This window comes from Ovis aries, chromosome 18, assembly GCF_016772045.2.
Source record: "Ovis aries strain OAR_USU_Benz2616 breed Rambouillet chromosome 18, ARS-UI_Ramb_v3.0, whole genome shotgun sequence".
Taxonomy (NCBI): Eukaryota; Metazoa; Chordata; class Mammalia; order Artiodactyla; family Bovidae; genus Ovis; species Ovis aries.
This window is the reverse complement of record NC_056071.1, coordinates 54,374,580-54,390,428: the sequence shown is the minus strand read 5'-3', so window position 1 is coordinate 54,390,428 and position 15,849 is coordinate 54,374,580. Positions and strand designations below refer to the sequence as shown.

The window sequence follows — 15,849 nt, the reverse complement described above, 5'->3', positions numbered from 1 at the left end:
GGGTCCGTGTGGGGGACTCAGAAGTTCACAGCTTCAACCTGTGGGCTGGTGAAAGAACCAAGAGTCTGAGCTCTCCTCGTCCTCTCCCAAGCCCCTGTCTTCCAGTCTTTGCCTCTGGGGCTGGAACCATCTGAAAACAGAGAGGTTTCAGAAGCAGGATTAGAACAGATTAGCAAAGGCCTCAGGAGCGAGTATCATGTCTTTTTCCTCACTAATATGTTTTTGGCAAGACTCTAACAGGGCCAGGTCACATGTGATAACGCACCTGTGGACCCAGCATCTGTAGAACAGTTTAGTGGGGTCACGGGATTTGTAAAAAGACGGAATGAGTTGAGGGTAGAGGAACTTCTCAAGATGAAACAGATGGAGCTGTGTCTCTGTCAGTCCTTCCTGCGTTCCCATCAGCCATGGCCATCCAGCAGAACCCACCTCTGCCCGCCCCTGTGGGCTTGCTGCCCCCTTGAGCATAAGCCCAGCCTGCCAGCACTCTCCAATCTGGCCTCTGTCGTCTGTACAGACACAGCAGGTCCCAATCATAGGGTACAAAGATGCCCCTCTCAGGGATTTAAAATACCATCACCTATGTCAGCTCCTTTAGTTTTTACCCCAGCAGAATAGAAGCTCTGTAGGAAGTGGCCTTGTCTTGGCCAGGTCACCACCTACTGAAATCCCCTTGATCCAAATGTTCCCCGTGTAGCTGACTTGTAAGAGTTGCCCCGTGATGGTGGGGGAGGAAGGTCATCTTCTGCAGGTGAGTGACCAGGAGGGGGGCCCCTTCCTGCGAGCTTCCTCTAGTGCCTGGATTGTTACTGCGACAAGGGGACCCTTGAAACTCACAAAACTTTGAGCTGTATGTGGTTTGCTCTCTCTCTCTGGAGAACATGGAGAAGGCCCCTAATTTGTTAGCATTTATTCAACTGAGGATCAGTTCAGTTCAGTCTCTCAGTTGTGTCCGACTCTTTGCGACGCCATGAATCGCAGCACGCCAGGCCTCCCTGTCCATCACCAACTCCCGGAGTTCACTCAGACTCACGTCCATCGAGTCAGTGATGCCATCCAGCCATCTCATCCTTGGTTGTCCCCTTCTCCTCCTGCCCCCAATCCCTCCCAGCATCAGAGTTTTTTCCAATGAGTCAACTCTTCGCATGAGGTGGCCAAAGTACTGGAGTTTCAGCTTTAGCATCATTCCTTCCAAAGAAATCCCAGGGTTGATCTCCTTCAGAATGGACTGGTTGGATCTCCTTGTAGTCCAAGGGACTCTCAAGAGTCTTCTCCAACGTCACAGTTCAAAAGCAGCAATTCTTTGGTGCTCAGCCTTCTTCACAGTCCAACTCTCACATCCATACATGACCACTGAAAAAACCATATCCTTGACTAGACAGACCTTAGTCGGCAAAGTAATGTCTCTGCTTTTGAATATACTATCTAGGTTGGTCATAACTTTTCTTCCAAGGAGTAAGCGTCTTTTAATTTCATGGCTGCAGTCACCATCTGCAGTGACCTTGGAGCCCAAAAAAATAAAGTCTGACACTGTTTCCACTGTTTCCCCATCTATTTCCCATGAAGTGATGGGACCAGATGCCATGATCTTCGTTTTCTGAATGTTGAGCTTTAAGCCAACTTTTTCACTCTCCTCTTTCACTTTCATCAAGAGGCTTTTTAGCTCCTCTTCACTTTCTGCCATAAGGGTGGTGTCATCTGCATATCTGAGGTGATTGATATTTCTCCCGGCGATCTTGATTCCAGCTTGTGTTTCCTCCAGCCCAGCGTTTCTCATGATGTACTCTGCATAGAAGTTAAATAAGCAGGGTGACAATATACAGCCTTGATGTACTCCTTTTCCAATTTGGAACCAGTCTGTTGCTCCATGTCCAGTTCTAACTGTTGCCTCCTGACCTGCATACAGATTTCTCAAGAGGCAGGCCAGGTGGTCTGGTATTCCCATCTCTCTCAGAATTTTCCACAGTTTATTGTGATCCACACAGTCAAAGGCTTTGGCATAGTCAACAAAGCAGAAATAGATGTTTTTCTGGAACTCTCTTGCTTTTTCCATGATCCAGCGGATGTTGGCAATTTGATCTCTGGTTCCGCTGCCTTTTCTAAAACCAGCTTGAACATCAGGGAGTTCACGGTTCACGTATTGCTGAAGCCTGGCTTGGAGAATTTTGAGCATTACTTTACTAGCATGTGAGATGAGTGCAATTGTGCAGTAGTTTGAGCATTCTTTGGCATTGCCTTTCTTTGGAATTGGAATGAAAACTGACCTTTTGCCATGACACAAAGGGGATGAGGGCACATAGACCTGCCCTGGGAATGGCTGAAGTAACTTAGGGATGGGAAGCTGGATCCTGGTTGGAAAGGTCCTAAAGGCTGCTCTTGGGAAGAGAAGACAGGCCCGGTGTAGGGGCTCTGTGAGGCCAGGCAGCCTCCCTGCAGGAGGAGGTAGGGTTTCCCTCCCCACGCTGTGCAAAGCAGCAGTGCCTGCCTCAGGAGGCCACGCAGTTGTGGGCAGTGGAGCCAGGCCGACCCACCTCATTTCCTTCTACAACTCACCAACCCTATGGCCTTGGACACACACTCTAACCTCTCTGAGCCTCAGTTTCCTCATCTGTGCATGCTAAGTCACTTCAGTCATGTCCGACTCTTGGCAACCCTATGGTCTGTAGTCTGCCAGGCTCCTCTGACCGTGGGATTCTCCACGCAAGAATACTGGAGTGGGTTGCCATTTCCTTCTCCAGGGGATCTTCCCAACCCAGGGATTGAACACACGTCTTATGTCTCCTGCATTGGCAGACAGGTCCTGTACCCCTAGTGCCACCTGGGAAGCCATCCTTATCTGTATAGAGGGGATAATGATAGTATCTTCTCTGGGATTGGATGAGATCATCTACTTAACCCAGTGCCTGGAGTACAGAGCAGCTGTTTTTTTTTTTTTTATCAAACAAGCAGGATGAAACTTTCAATGGCTTTCTATTTCTCCTCTGGCTATCTTGAACCTGCACACACCTGGGCGAGCTCTCATCCAGAGCCCATCGGATTCACAGATGCTCTCAGTTACTATTGAATTGTCTCTCTCCCCCATATCAGAAGTCCCAGCTGCTTTAGGTAGAAGCCAACCACCGAGTCTCTCAGTGTAAAGTCCCCGCCTCCCCCCGCCCTCCCCGCCAGCTTGGCCTCTTTCCTGCCTTCCTCTTCCCCTTTCCTCACTGATGGTGCTGACCTTGCTCCTCCTCTGGGGTTTTGGGGGTACAGATGGTGGAAGGGAGGCGGTGAGGGGGGCTAGGGTCTTACTCCCTTGTTGCCATTGTAGGCAGGACCTGGTGCTCTCTTCTGGGACCCAAATGCTCTTGCTTTCATGGGATGCTTTGTCGGTTCTTTGAAGACTTCCCTGAGGACTTTGCGCTGACCATTCCCAGGTGTGGGCAAGGGCCTCTGGTTGGCTGCTTGCTGCCCCAAACCGCTCTCTCAGAAAGTTTGCATGTGTGGGTGTTGCCTCACCCTGGCAGGCAGACCTTGCACTGGGCCTTCAGGACACCAACAGCCAGCTTCCCCACAGCCCCCTGCCCCCCGCGTGGTGCACAGCCTCTCTGGGCTCTCTTCTCCGGGAGAGTCCAGTGCACTCTCTGCACCCTTAACTTCAGAGGAGCCACATTGAAAGCTTGATTTGGGGGCTGGTAAGTGTGTCTGATACACTTACACAGGCTGGAGGTGCCAGAGAGAAACAGATCTGGCGCTGGGCCATGGCCTTCAAGTCCTGAATGACAACAGCAGGAGCAACTACACAAAGAGCGGTGGCAGCTGATCCTGTACGGTGCGGGACATACGCCAAGTATTTTCCATATATCACTGCTCTCATCTTCACAGCCCTGTTCTCTAGGGCAGGGGTCCCCAGCCTCCGGGATCTACTGCCTGATCTGAGGTGGAGCTGATGTACTAAGAGTAGAAATAAAGTGCACAATAAATGTAATGCACTTGAATCATCCTGAAACCCTCCCCCACCTTCTGGTCTTCCACAAAACCGGTCCCTGGTGCCCAGAAGGTTGGGGACCGCTGCTAGAGCTTGCTTGCTCTCCCTGACTTTACAGAGAGCACTGAGACACCGAGAGGTGAAGGAGCTTGCCCCAGATCTTACAGCTTAGGAATCCCAGCGCAGGATTAGAACCCAGACAGTGTGCCACTAGTATCTATACATACTCTCACATTTCTCTTTAGGATGCGGAGTACTTGTCTAGCTTTGGGGTCTCAGCCAAAATTGAGATAACAAATAACTCTCCTTTAACGTCTAATCACAATAGAAAGTGTCCAATAAGCACTGATTATGATTGTATTGGTAGAGTCATTTCTGTGGCTGCTGCTACTGTTGTTAGGAGGTTGTGGGCTGCTGGGCCCTGGCGAGGTTGGAGATGCTGGAGATGCCCAAGGGACTGCAGCATCTTGTCGGGGGTGGGTGTTGATGGCTGTTCAGGCTCTGCCACCCTGAGTGTCACTGATGGTGTTACAGTCTCCTAAGAAGAGCTTCATTTCACACAGCAGACAAGCCACACACATACATACCCACAAATGTACACACACATGCACACATGCCTGTTCATACACATGTACACACTCACACAATTGCTCATGTGCACAGGTACATCCACACATGCACACACACAGGTACACACACACACGTACACACACATCCCTTTCATGAGCCCCCGTTGGCACTCTGTCTCCCACTGAGACCTGGACAGACAACTGGTGACTGGCTTTGGCCAGGCGACTTAGGGACAGTTAGGACAGGAAGAAGGAGCATGGTCACGGGGCACAATCTGTGCCAAAGGGCGTGGAGATCAGGTGACGGGACCAGGGGAAGCTGACTTGCTGTGGCCTGGCTGCTTGCCCTGCGTCAGACAATGCCATCTCACTGGTTGACTCAGGACAAACCTGAGCCTGTGTGGGGGTAGGCCCAAGAAGACACACGGTCAGGTGGGCTGTTTGCAAGCTACTCCCCTGCGGGTCCTTCACTGGCATCGCGACTCGCTCCACTTTCTGTCACTGATGTTAATTCAGCTCCACTACATAAGCAGCTCTGAGAGTTTAGGAACACTTGGCTTCTGCCCTAAGGAATCCACATTACGAGAGGAGGGAAAAACAACCAGGCAAACATTTACAATTCAAAGGAGTGATTCTCAAGTAGACTAAGTGCCTGGGATGGTCTGGAAATGGAGAGATACTGAGAACTTATCTGAGTTTAATGGCTAGAAGCTTGATTTTTGGAGTCAGATGCTCTAGTACCATGTGCTAATGTACTTAACCTACTTACTTTGTAGGGTTATAAAGATTAAAAAGGAGATGTATGCAAAAGAAAGGGAAAGTGTCAGTCACTCAGTCATGTCTGACTCTTTGCGATCCCATGGACTGTAGCTCACCAGGCTCCTCTGTCCAGGGGATTCTCCAGGCAAGAATGCTGACGTGGGTAGCCCTTCCCCTCTCCAAGGAATCTTCCTGACCCAGAGATCAAACCTGAGTCTCCCACATTGTAGGCAGGGTCTTTACCATCTGAGCCACTGGGGAAGCCCAAGTCTTAGCCAAATGCTGAGTATCAACCATGACCACCATCACCATCATCATTTTGTACCAAGTGATCACCAAGTCCACTAATGACCAGAGCCTCTCAAGGGGGCCCATTTCATGAATGCCCTGGGTCTGCCCTAAAAGCCTAGTGAGGAGTGGTGATATCTGTCCTCAGCAAACTTGGCAGGCACTTGAGTCCTCCGTATGCTTGTGGGCGGGCCTTTCTCAGGCTACTGCAGATCTGACCCTGCTGGGGATCAGACTGGTTGACCTCTAAGACTACTTCCAAACAGAAGAGGCAGTGATGCTCTCACACTCTGGAGACATTTACAAGGACAGTCCAAAGGAACAACTGGGAAGTTTCCAGCTGTCCCACTCCCTGTCCCTGGCTCTGCAACTCTCTGCAGCTTGCCCAAGCCTGCCCACAGCTCAGGGTCCTCAACCCCTGGCCTTTGTTTGTGCAAACAGTGAAAGCTGGTGAGATATTTAGATCTGTAAATGCCCTGGCCATTTCCCTGTATGGCTGTACCCTCTGAAGTCCTAGCCCAGGGCTCCAAGGTTTTGCAAGAGTTGACAAGGAAGTCGGAACGATCCTCTGTATGAGAGGGTGCCAATTGCACAGATGCTGATGGGATCAGAGGGAGCTGATGCCAAGAGGAAGTTGTGTGGTGTCAGGCTGCTGATAGCCCAGAGGACAGGGGAGGTCCCACTACCTGGGTGGCACCTGTCTGCCTGCCCTGCCCTTGTCATACCTGTGGCAGCTCTTGGGGATGTCCAGAACTTTATGGGGAGCTCTCCCTTCATGGAGACAGATTAAAATGTCTGTGGCTTTAAACAAGCCAAGTTTCTTGATTTTGCAGAGCTTGTTGCTTTGTTTCTGGACATAGCGCTGGGCTCTGCAATGTGTAGGAAGGGATTGTCCGGCATGTCCTGTTCCCTTGTGCTATTTCCTTTCCAGGGACCTACTCTCTGGCCATTGCACTGGCCCTCTGAGTGTTTGTCCTTTAGGACAGTGCTAGGGAGAAATAAAACACATATCATTCTTTTCTGATGATTGTTGTACAGTGAAAAAGGCCTCGAGTTTGTGGTCAAAAGCATTGGAATGTAACCCCATGTCCCTGTAAGTGGTCTAGTGACCCTAAGCAGTGACTTAACTTACGGAGACTCAGTTCACAAGGAACAACAAAACAAGGGGATAACGAGACATACCTTTAGCATGACAGCTAGGGTCCCTAGACTGGGTCCTGTGCTTTTAGATGAGCACCCCTTAATTGTTGATGTGCCCATGGATCACCTGCAGATTGTATTAAGACACAGATTCTGGCTTAGTATGCCTTAGGCGGGTGCTGAGGTCATAAGTGCCTTGGTGATGCTGATACTGCTAGTCCAAGGACCACACTTTGAGTAGCCAGGCCTTTCAGAGCTTTTATAGTGATTAAATCAGAATATGTACTTAAAAGTGGCCAGAAGAGTGCTCACACATAGCAGAAGCTCATTTATGTCAGTCTTCTCTCCTCACCACCTTCAAAACTTTAGGAAAAGATTCAGTGGAGGAAAAAAGCTCACATGAAGTTATCAGGATGACAGAGATAGATTCACAGAGTGATGAAGCTGCAGGGCAGGGGGTGTGGTGTGTACAGCCAGAAGCTCCAGCAGAGGCTGCACTTGGAACCACCTGGAGGCTGGTAAACAGGTCACACTTCCCCAGGCAGCATCAAAAAAAAATCTACTACAGCAGAAAATCTTAAATGGGCCCCTGGAATTGTTAGTTTAAAAAGTGTCCCAGGTGCTATGGAGCTGTTTACTTGGCAACTACTGATCTGGTACAAACTCTCCTTTTAGAGAGGAGGTCCCGAGAGGTGAAGTGGCAGCCTGGAGTCACATAGTTCGGGAAACTGTTTGTTCTTTCATTCAAGACACAGTCACTGAACATTTACCACGTGCCAGGCATTATTCTGGGTTCTGGAGGGCTCAGTGGTGGAAAACCCATCCCCAGTATAGCATGGACCTAGACATCAGACATGGACCTGGTAAATAGCGTGGATGATGATGCATGATAATGAACACTCTTCTTCCTTGGTAAAGTAGGGGGTCTGCACTGGCAGAGGGTCACAGGGACCTGAATTAATATGGGAAGAGCAGAGAAGCTCCTCTGAGGAGGTGACCTTTGGCTTTGGTGACTGTCCCAGAGGCCATGTCACCTGAAGGCTTTCCTCACTCTTTCTACCATTATGTTTTCTTTTTCTAAAAATTTTATTATTGGCGTATAATTGCTTTACTATGTGTTAGTTTCTGCTGTACAACCTGATTCAGCTTTATGTATACATATATCCCCTCCCTCTCAAGCCTCCCTCCCACCACCCTCATGAGCACCCTTGGTGTTCATCACAGAGCACCGAGCTGAGCTCTCTGTGCTATACAGTAGCCTCTCGCTATCTATTCTACACATGATACTATATATATATCAGTACTTCTCCCAAGCTCCCTTCCCCGCTCTGTGTCCACCCTCTGCGTCTCTATTTCTGTTCCTGCAAACAGGCTCACCTGTACCATTTGCTGCTGTTTGACAGCTTCCAGAGTCAAGCTTACCCTTGGCTCCTTCAGCCAGTCCGACCTTCTCTAACTAGTATACCCGGTTCCATCCACAGCAAACGGGCCCCATCAGTGCCACCCTGGTGATGACTCGCCCCATCAAAGGGCCCCGGGACATACAACTGGACTTGGAAATGATCACGGTCAACACCGTCATCAACTTCAGAGGCAGCTCTGTGATTCGACTGCGGATATATGTGTCCCAGTACCCGTTCTGAGCGCCGGGCCGCAGCCTCTGACACTGCCTCCAACTGCACCAAGGGACAGAGAAGCGGAGAAACCAGAGAGAGCTCGAGAGTGAGACAGATGGTAGGCCTTTTCGGCTGAACGTCTCCTGAGGAGTCAGCATGAGTCCCAACCACGCCTCTATTATTACAGACCCATCACTTTGAAGGACATACTTCCCCAGTTTCTACGACACAGTTATCGAAAAGCATTATCATTGGCACACTGACCTGAGATCGACGGTGTTTTTCAAGGCCTTCAGTTTATTTCCATAGTTTTCAAAGAAAATAGATTAGGTTTGCGGGGTCTGAGTCCACGTTCAAAAACTGTGAACCACTTCCTCTCACTTCCTCCAGGCCTTCTCTCTATCTCTCGCTGATTGTTTCTTTGCCAAGGCCCCCCGAAGCTCCCGGGGATGCTAGGTGTAGCTAGCTTGCTTCTTGCATGTACAGAAGGCTATAGAAAGAAACCACAGAATGATCTAAAGGTTTTCAAAGAGTCTATTTCAAAGCCATGTCTGGTATTTTCAGCCATAAGAGAAGTTTTAGTTGTCCTTAAATTTGTATAACTGTTTAATCCTTTCTTGTTCATTTTGATGATGATTAGTATTTTTAATCCATGGTAGAATGCCTTCAAAAGGTCATAAGGCACATGTTATATTCTGTCTTCCCAAACCCAGCTTCCTCTCCATTTTAGTCCAGTGTTTTCTTTGAAGACCCCTTCATCATGCTTTCTTTTGAATTTTTACCCAACTGGGTTGGAAGGCAGAGGTCTCCAAACTGATTAAATATTTGAAGAGATCTTGTGTTTGGTTCATTTTGACATGAGAGATGATTCAGCCTTTGGGGTTGGTTCTAGTTCTCTTTAGTTTATTGGGTACTGGCTTGAAAAGCTCTCCAGAGAGCATGATCATCATTAAAAACAAAATGGGAGTGAGGGAGAGGAGAGCATCAACCCCAAATCCTAGTCCATTTCATTAGAAGACAATGATCAAACCCTCTGTGATGTGGATTATTTCCAGGTACTTTTCCAGAACAGGAAAGTATTCAAGTTGCTTTAAATCGGTGGCCCTCACCCCTGACGGCGTAGTAGGATAACCAGTGGGGTTTTCAAGACAAAAACTTGACTTCCTGGGCCTTACCCCCCCGAGATTCTGATTTACTTGTTCTTAGGTAGGGCCTAAGAATTTTAAAAACTTCATGAGTAGGTGGAGTTGAGAGTGCATTGTATAAAGAGAGGGAGACAAATGGGACGAAGCTCTGGCCACTTTATCTTCAACACCTTTTCAGTTACTTGTACAGTTTGTTGTCTTTTTCCTAGTCAGTGACCTGGATTCCTTTCAGTCTTGGAACCCCAGGCAGGATTAAAGGGAGTCAACAGAGCAGGTCACAGATGGGAGAACAGACTGGGACAGCTGCCTTTGTGTCCCATCCCAGAGGTCAAACTTGTTACCGAGTCCAAGCTCACACTGCTGGCCTCACTACAGGTCAGTAAATTGAGAGACCAATTGTTGGGGCAAAGAACAACGGCTTTGTTCAAAAGTCTGCAGGCCGAGACTTTTGACAGGTATCCCAAAACCCATCTTGCCTGACTTAGACCTCAGGCTTCTTATATACTAAAAGGAGAGGAAGCAAAGTCAAACATTTCCTGGTTCTGGTCAGCCACTGGAGGGGATATGTTAATTCCTTCCTCCTTAAAAGGAACCCTTTCCGAACCATTTCCCACTGTGCCCCTTCTGTCAGGTTCAAGTGATGTTAACTGTAATGCCAGCAACCAATCAACAACTGAACGGCCCAGTTTTGCAGCTCAGATAAAAAGAGCAATTTCCTATCGACTTGCCAGGTTGCAGGCCCAGCTCCGCAGAGCAGAGAGAGGAGGTGGCCCTGGGCCTGGGGCTCCCCTTGCATGTTGGAGTCCTAGGTGTCAGGAATGGGTGTGGAGTTAGAATGCCAAAGGCTTATGTGAGCTCTGCGCCAAGCCACTCTGAATGGACTGATTCAGGCTCATAACACCACGAGGGTAAGGTTTCCTTTAACTTCTGAAAAAGTAGGAGGGGCAGCCTTGTCTTGATGATTTGAGGACCCTTGGGTTTCAGAGGGGCCACCTTTGGAACCAGATCTGAGTCTCAAGGGCTTGCATTCTATTTGTTCATGTCAAGATGTGGCTTCCTGTTTCTAAGAAAAAAGGCACATGAAAGCAGTCTCAAAGGGCTTCTTGGCCTTCAGATTGCTCTTTCCAAACATAGCCTGATGAGTTCAGTGTAAATGAATCAGAAGCATGTGGGATCAATTTACCTTAAAATACACTGGGGCCTAAAAATTAAGGGAAAGATGCCTTGGGGCAAAGCGTGTATGTACTGTAGGGCTAAACCCCAAACATTTGGGAAACAGTTTCAGAGGCTCCCAGAACCCAAAAAGCTGTTGGTTTCGGCCACCCTTTGAGAATAGTTGGGTGTTACTGTTTTCACAAGACCAGGAGTTAAGTCTGCTCTTCGAATCTCAGCACTGTGCCCCCCTGCTCGAGTTTGCAGGGGCTAGCTGTTCCCTTGGACCTTGAGGTATCAGGGCATTCCATGCCTGTTCCCCCCACCCTCCACCCCATCAGCTCTACCCCATCTCAGCTGGGCTGGTAGCTTGGCACATGAACCCTGCTCTGTCAGAAGAATGAAGGGTTATGTGGTGGAAGAAATGCCAGATTAAGAATTGGGATACCTGCAAAAGTTCTTGTGTTACCACCTGATCTTCTGGGTTCACTATGGATGAAAACTTCCATTCAGCTGCCTTTAATTCTAAAGTTCTGTGATTCCTTGAAATGTACTTTGGGGATGACAGCCAGTGTTTCCATTAAACTGCAGTTTTAGAGTTTTACAGTGGTTTGCCAATCATAACACTTGCTAACTGGCATGGAATCCACCTACCTGTTGCCTCTCAGGCCTGAGTAACGTACTTAGAAATTTTCTTAGGTAACTGTCTTGGTGCTTGGGGTGTTATTTTCCCAGATGGTGAAAATTTTTCAGCTGGTCTGATTACTTCGTTTATTTGGTGGTTTCAGTGTATTTTTGTGTACTGATTGTTTACTGTAATATGTACAAACTCTTCATCTGCGTAACCCAAGAGGGTGGCCTGAGGGTCCCCCAGAAAGAGATGACATGACCGAAGAGCAACTGTTCTTTTTCCCCCTCTCAACACTTGAAATCTTGTTTGTAAAAAGTCTTCATTGTAAGAGGAGAACACAGTTTGGTTAAGCATCCACCCAGTCCACTTGGGTTGGGCCAGTTTCTGGATTCAGAGAGATGAATAAGATAGATAGAGGTCCCGATAAGAAATTTATGAATATCTAAGGATTGATGCAGCCTCCAAGACAAAACTAACTGAAATACATCGTGGTGGATGCAGTTTAGCAGTGTGAACAAAATGATTTGGATTAGATTTTCATAATTATTAAGACATACCTGTTTCATACAGCAAAAATTCTTATGAACATCCTCAGGCACGTGTTTAAAATTTAGACTAAGATGCCTCTGCTTCAGTTCAGTCACTCAGTTGTGTCCGACTCTTTGCGACCCCATGAATCACAGCACACCAGGCCTCCTTGTCCATCACCAACTCCCGGAGTTTACCCAAACTCATGTCCATCGAGTCGGTGATACCATCCAGCCATCTCATCCTCTGTTGTCCCCTTCTCCTCCTGCCCCCAATCCCTCCCAGCATCAGGGTCTTTTACCAATGAGCCAACTCTTTGCATGAGGTGGCCAAAGTATTGGAGTTTCAGCCTCAGCATCAGTCCTTCCAATGAACACCCAGGACTGATCTCCTTTGGGATGGACTGGTTGGATCTCCTTGCAGTCCAAGGGACTCTCAAGGGTCTTCTCCAACACCACAGTTCAAAAGCCTCTGCTTAGGAGTTACGAAATACACTGAAAGGAAACACAAAATCAATGTTAGCCGAAATTTTTCTCTCTCTAGGATACTGAGGCTGGATTTTTTCTCTCTCTAGGATATGAGGTACATACTGTGGGTATGCACTTTGAAATGCAATGTTTTCATCTCAAGGGGAAAAAAAGCAGACTTTTAGTAAAGCTCTTCATTGTTTTGAAATTGGCCAATACCCATCACCTGTCACAGATATACAGATTGTTCCTTCTTGTTGATGTTTTTGTTCTCAAATTTCTTAGTGCCCTTACTTAACAGATCACTGATAGCTTCATTACAATCCCTGACAAATAACTAAAAGAAGTTTTGTAAGAAAAAAAATAATAACCAAGAAGCTTCAGGACAAAAGGGAGTGCACTGAGACAAGATTTATTACTTTGGTAGTGTTTTGTTCTTTTTTTTGGCCCTGGGTGGAGGAATGACAGCATCTAGTTAGAATCTTTGATTTGCTAATGATTCCTGGTGAGGAGCTTTTGCCAGCTTCCATCAGTGAAATTGATCGTTGGGGTGAGAAAACAGGTGTCAACACAGGAATGATCTATTATTTTGTTGTTGGTGTCCTCTCAAAGAGGGAAAGACATGTTGACAGGGGGTGACTAGCAGTCCTTTTTTCCCCAGGAATTTGAAATATTCTTGAGCAATAATGTAAGGTGAATGTAGGTGTAAATTGTGCATAGATGCAAATATTAAGATCCTTATGATATCTATCAAGATTTAAGTTGGTAATTTATTAATCTGATTTAAGACCACCAGAGAGTCACTGGATTGCTGAATGTCATTTTAAAGTAATTTTTGTTTGGGGAGGGTTGTTTTGGTTTCAACCGAGCCTTCTTTCTAATTCTTGCTCTCTTACTCTCTACTGAGAATACATTTGATGTCGCAGAACTGGCTTCTATCACAAGATAGCTACTATACTTTCAAACACATGCCTTGAGTTCTGAGCTTTAATGTACAAACCATTTATAACTTACCCTGTTTTGGATTGCCCCTTTCTTTTTTAAGTTTATTTTTCATTGGAGGATAAGTGCTTTATAATGTTGTGTTGGTTTCTGCTGTACAACAACGCAAATCAGTCATAACTACACGTATATCCCCGCCCCTGTGAGCCTCCCTCCTACCCCACCCCACCCCACCCACTAGGTTGTCACAGAGCGCCTCACCGGGTTGAACCCCCTGTGGTAAAGAGGAGCACAGATCGCTCTTACAGTCTTCATTCTCTGCTCTTAACAATTTTTACCAAGAAAGTACCCATCATTTAAACCAAGCTGTGGTATTTGCAAATAAATTAGCTCTTTACAGTGATCCTGTAGCCTTACATTTTTCTGTTGTCTTACTTTGTCTCGTTTCCTTCTAGTTCCACATTGAAAGAGACCCCACAGAAGTGTCCACTCCAAGCTTGGCATTTCCACAGAGCATCCTCCCAGTCTTTCTGAAAAGCAGAGCTGTGGGCCAGTAACACTGCAGCAAAGGCAGCGTTTTTATGTGCAAAGGCACTATTGAAATCATAATTGGCATTTTTCAGTAAAACCACAGTTAGTCCAGAGGATCCTTTCAGCTCAGAATCTAGCCAGAGTGGGGAGAGCTAGCCCGTCTTGCTTCCTGCTTTTTTCCTGTTGGAAATTTGGAATGTATAACCTTCTCAGAGCCCTCAGTACCACTTTTAAAGACTCATGGCATCATTTTCCATCATAAAAAGCCAGGACTTTTCTCAAGTAAGTGATGAAGAGCTTGCAGGTGTGCTGCAAGAATTTGTGACCATAAGGCACGTGGAAAAGCAGCAGTTTGCTCCTCTGGAGCAGCTGGAGAGATGGGGTAGGCTCTGGAAGGGAAGGAAGTTCCTTCTTCCAGCTAATCCCGAGCCAGCATACTGCTAATACTCAGCTAATAAATACTTTGCTCGTCATACTCACTCCCTCCAGCTGCAAGCTTCCATCTTGGGAGATTGCCTCAAGGCTGCTCTGGTTTGTAACTTTCACCAGATTTCACTCAGCTCTGCTCCACCCCTTTGTTGAGTCCTCAACAACCTGCTGAAGGCTGGGAGATGGGAAGAAGAGGGCAAGGATGGAGACAAGGATGGGGCTTCTCTTGTTCCTCCTCCCAAATAAGAACTCCGTTTCTTCGTTTTAGTTCTGAGTAAGATTGTGGGCTTGGGGTTGGGAGAATCCTTCATTCCCCTCCTCCTTCTCCTCTCATTTCTTCTCTTTATTCTCTTCCCTCTGTTCTTTCTTTTTCCACACTGTCCCCTAACTCCCACCCCTTGATCTCCATCCCAAAGTTGGAAGTTGGTTGTAGGGTCCTGTCCAGTGAAAGCAGAGCTGGGTCCGAGCGGCAAAGTATAAAATGACGGATATAGTTTGACGTCTTCTCTGTCCACCTCCCTTCCTTTTCTCTCCCAAGCACACAGAACCTCTCTCCAGTCTCTGGAACATCCTTTCCTGAGCAAAGCCACGATTTCCCTTTGCTTGTTTTTCTCCTGTCTTCCCTCCTCGAAATAGAAAGAATTTTTATCCAGTGATTTGATTCTGGGTCTTCCCTGTGGATGTTCTTCATGAGGAGTCATTCTCAGGATCTTTTCTGACCTCCAGTTTCTCCCTTCCAGGCTTGATTTCCTTCATTCCAACAACACCCCTTGGTCAGGAGCCAGGCTACCCCTACTCATTCCCAGAAATTCACTTAAAAAAATCTTTCCAGCACTCTCTTTGTCCCTCGTCCATCTTGTCATGGTGCCTATATTCTTCATGTAGTCAGGAGCAGAGGCTGGGAAAAACTGGAGTCTGTTTAAACACGGGACAATGCACTGTCTCTAAAGACCGGAGTTTCTTCGCCCATAACAAATAACTCAACATTCTTCGTAAAATGTAGTTTAGCACTTTTCATAGATTCACAATTTATAGAATTATTCATCCAAACTATTCTCATAAAGAACATACTGCAGTTTTATGGACACTAACCTTTACTCAGATCCACCTATATCTTAGCAAACTTTTCTCATACACCCCCTTTTCACAGTGGAGTTGAGACTTAGCTGCGATTTAAAGGAGGACCCCCTTCATGGATCACAGCCTTGTCATGGCAAAGGGGCTTGTGTAACTCAATGAAGCTATGAGCCATGCCATGCAGGGCCACCCAAGATGGATGGGTCATAGCGAAGAGTTCTGACAAATCGTGGTCCACTGGAAGAGGAAATGGCAACACTCCAGTATTCTTGCTGTGAGAACCCCATGAAAAGTATGAAAAGGCAAAAAGATATGAAGCTGAAAGATGAGCCCCCCAGAATGGAAGGTGTCCAGTACGTCACTGAGTATGAGCAGGGGGCAATTACTAATAGCTCCAGAAAGAATGAAGTATCTGGGTCAAAGTGGAAACAACTCTCAGCTGTAGATGTGTCTGCTGGTAAAAGTAAACTCCAGTGCTATAAAAAACAATACTGCATCGGATCCAAGAACGCTGGGTCCATGAATCAAGGTAAGTTCGATACGGTCACCCAGGAGATGGCAAGAACACTGACATCTTAGGAATCAGTAAACTAAAATGGAAGGGAATG

The 15,849-nt window shown here is 47.1% G+C and overlaps 1 protein-coding gene across 4 annotated transcripts in view; it reads left to right on the top strand.

Moving 5' to 3' along the window:
• The window catches only part of FBLN5 (fibulin 5), a 92,466-nt gene extending 78,859 nt beyond the window's left edge, over positions 1-13,607 (top strand). For all 4 annotated transcript variants that reach the window (XM_012098939.5, XM_012098938.4, XM_027957332.3 and 1 more), the window contains one exon: positions 8,205-13,607. In XM_012098939.5, the coding sequence (XP_011954329.1) occupies positions 8,205-8,366 (162 nt within the window). In that variant the 3' untranslated portion in view covers positions 8,367-13,607. The remainder of the gene's footprint in view (positions 1-8,204) is intronic.
• Positions 13,608-15,849: the final 2,242 nt, after the last annotated feature.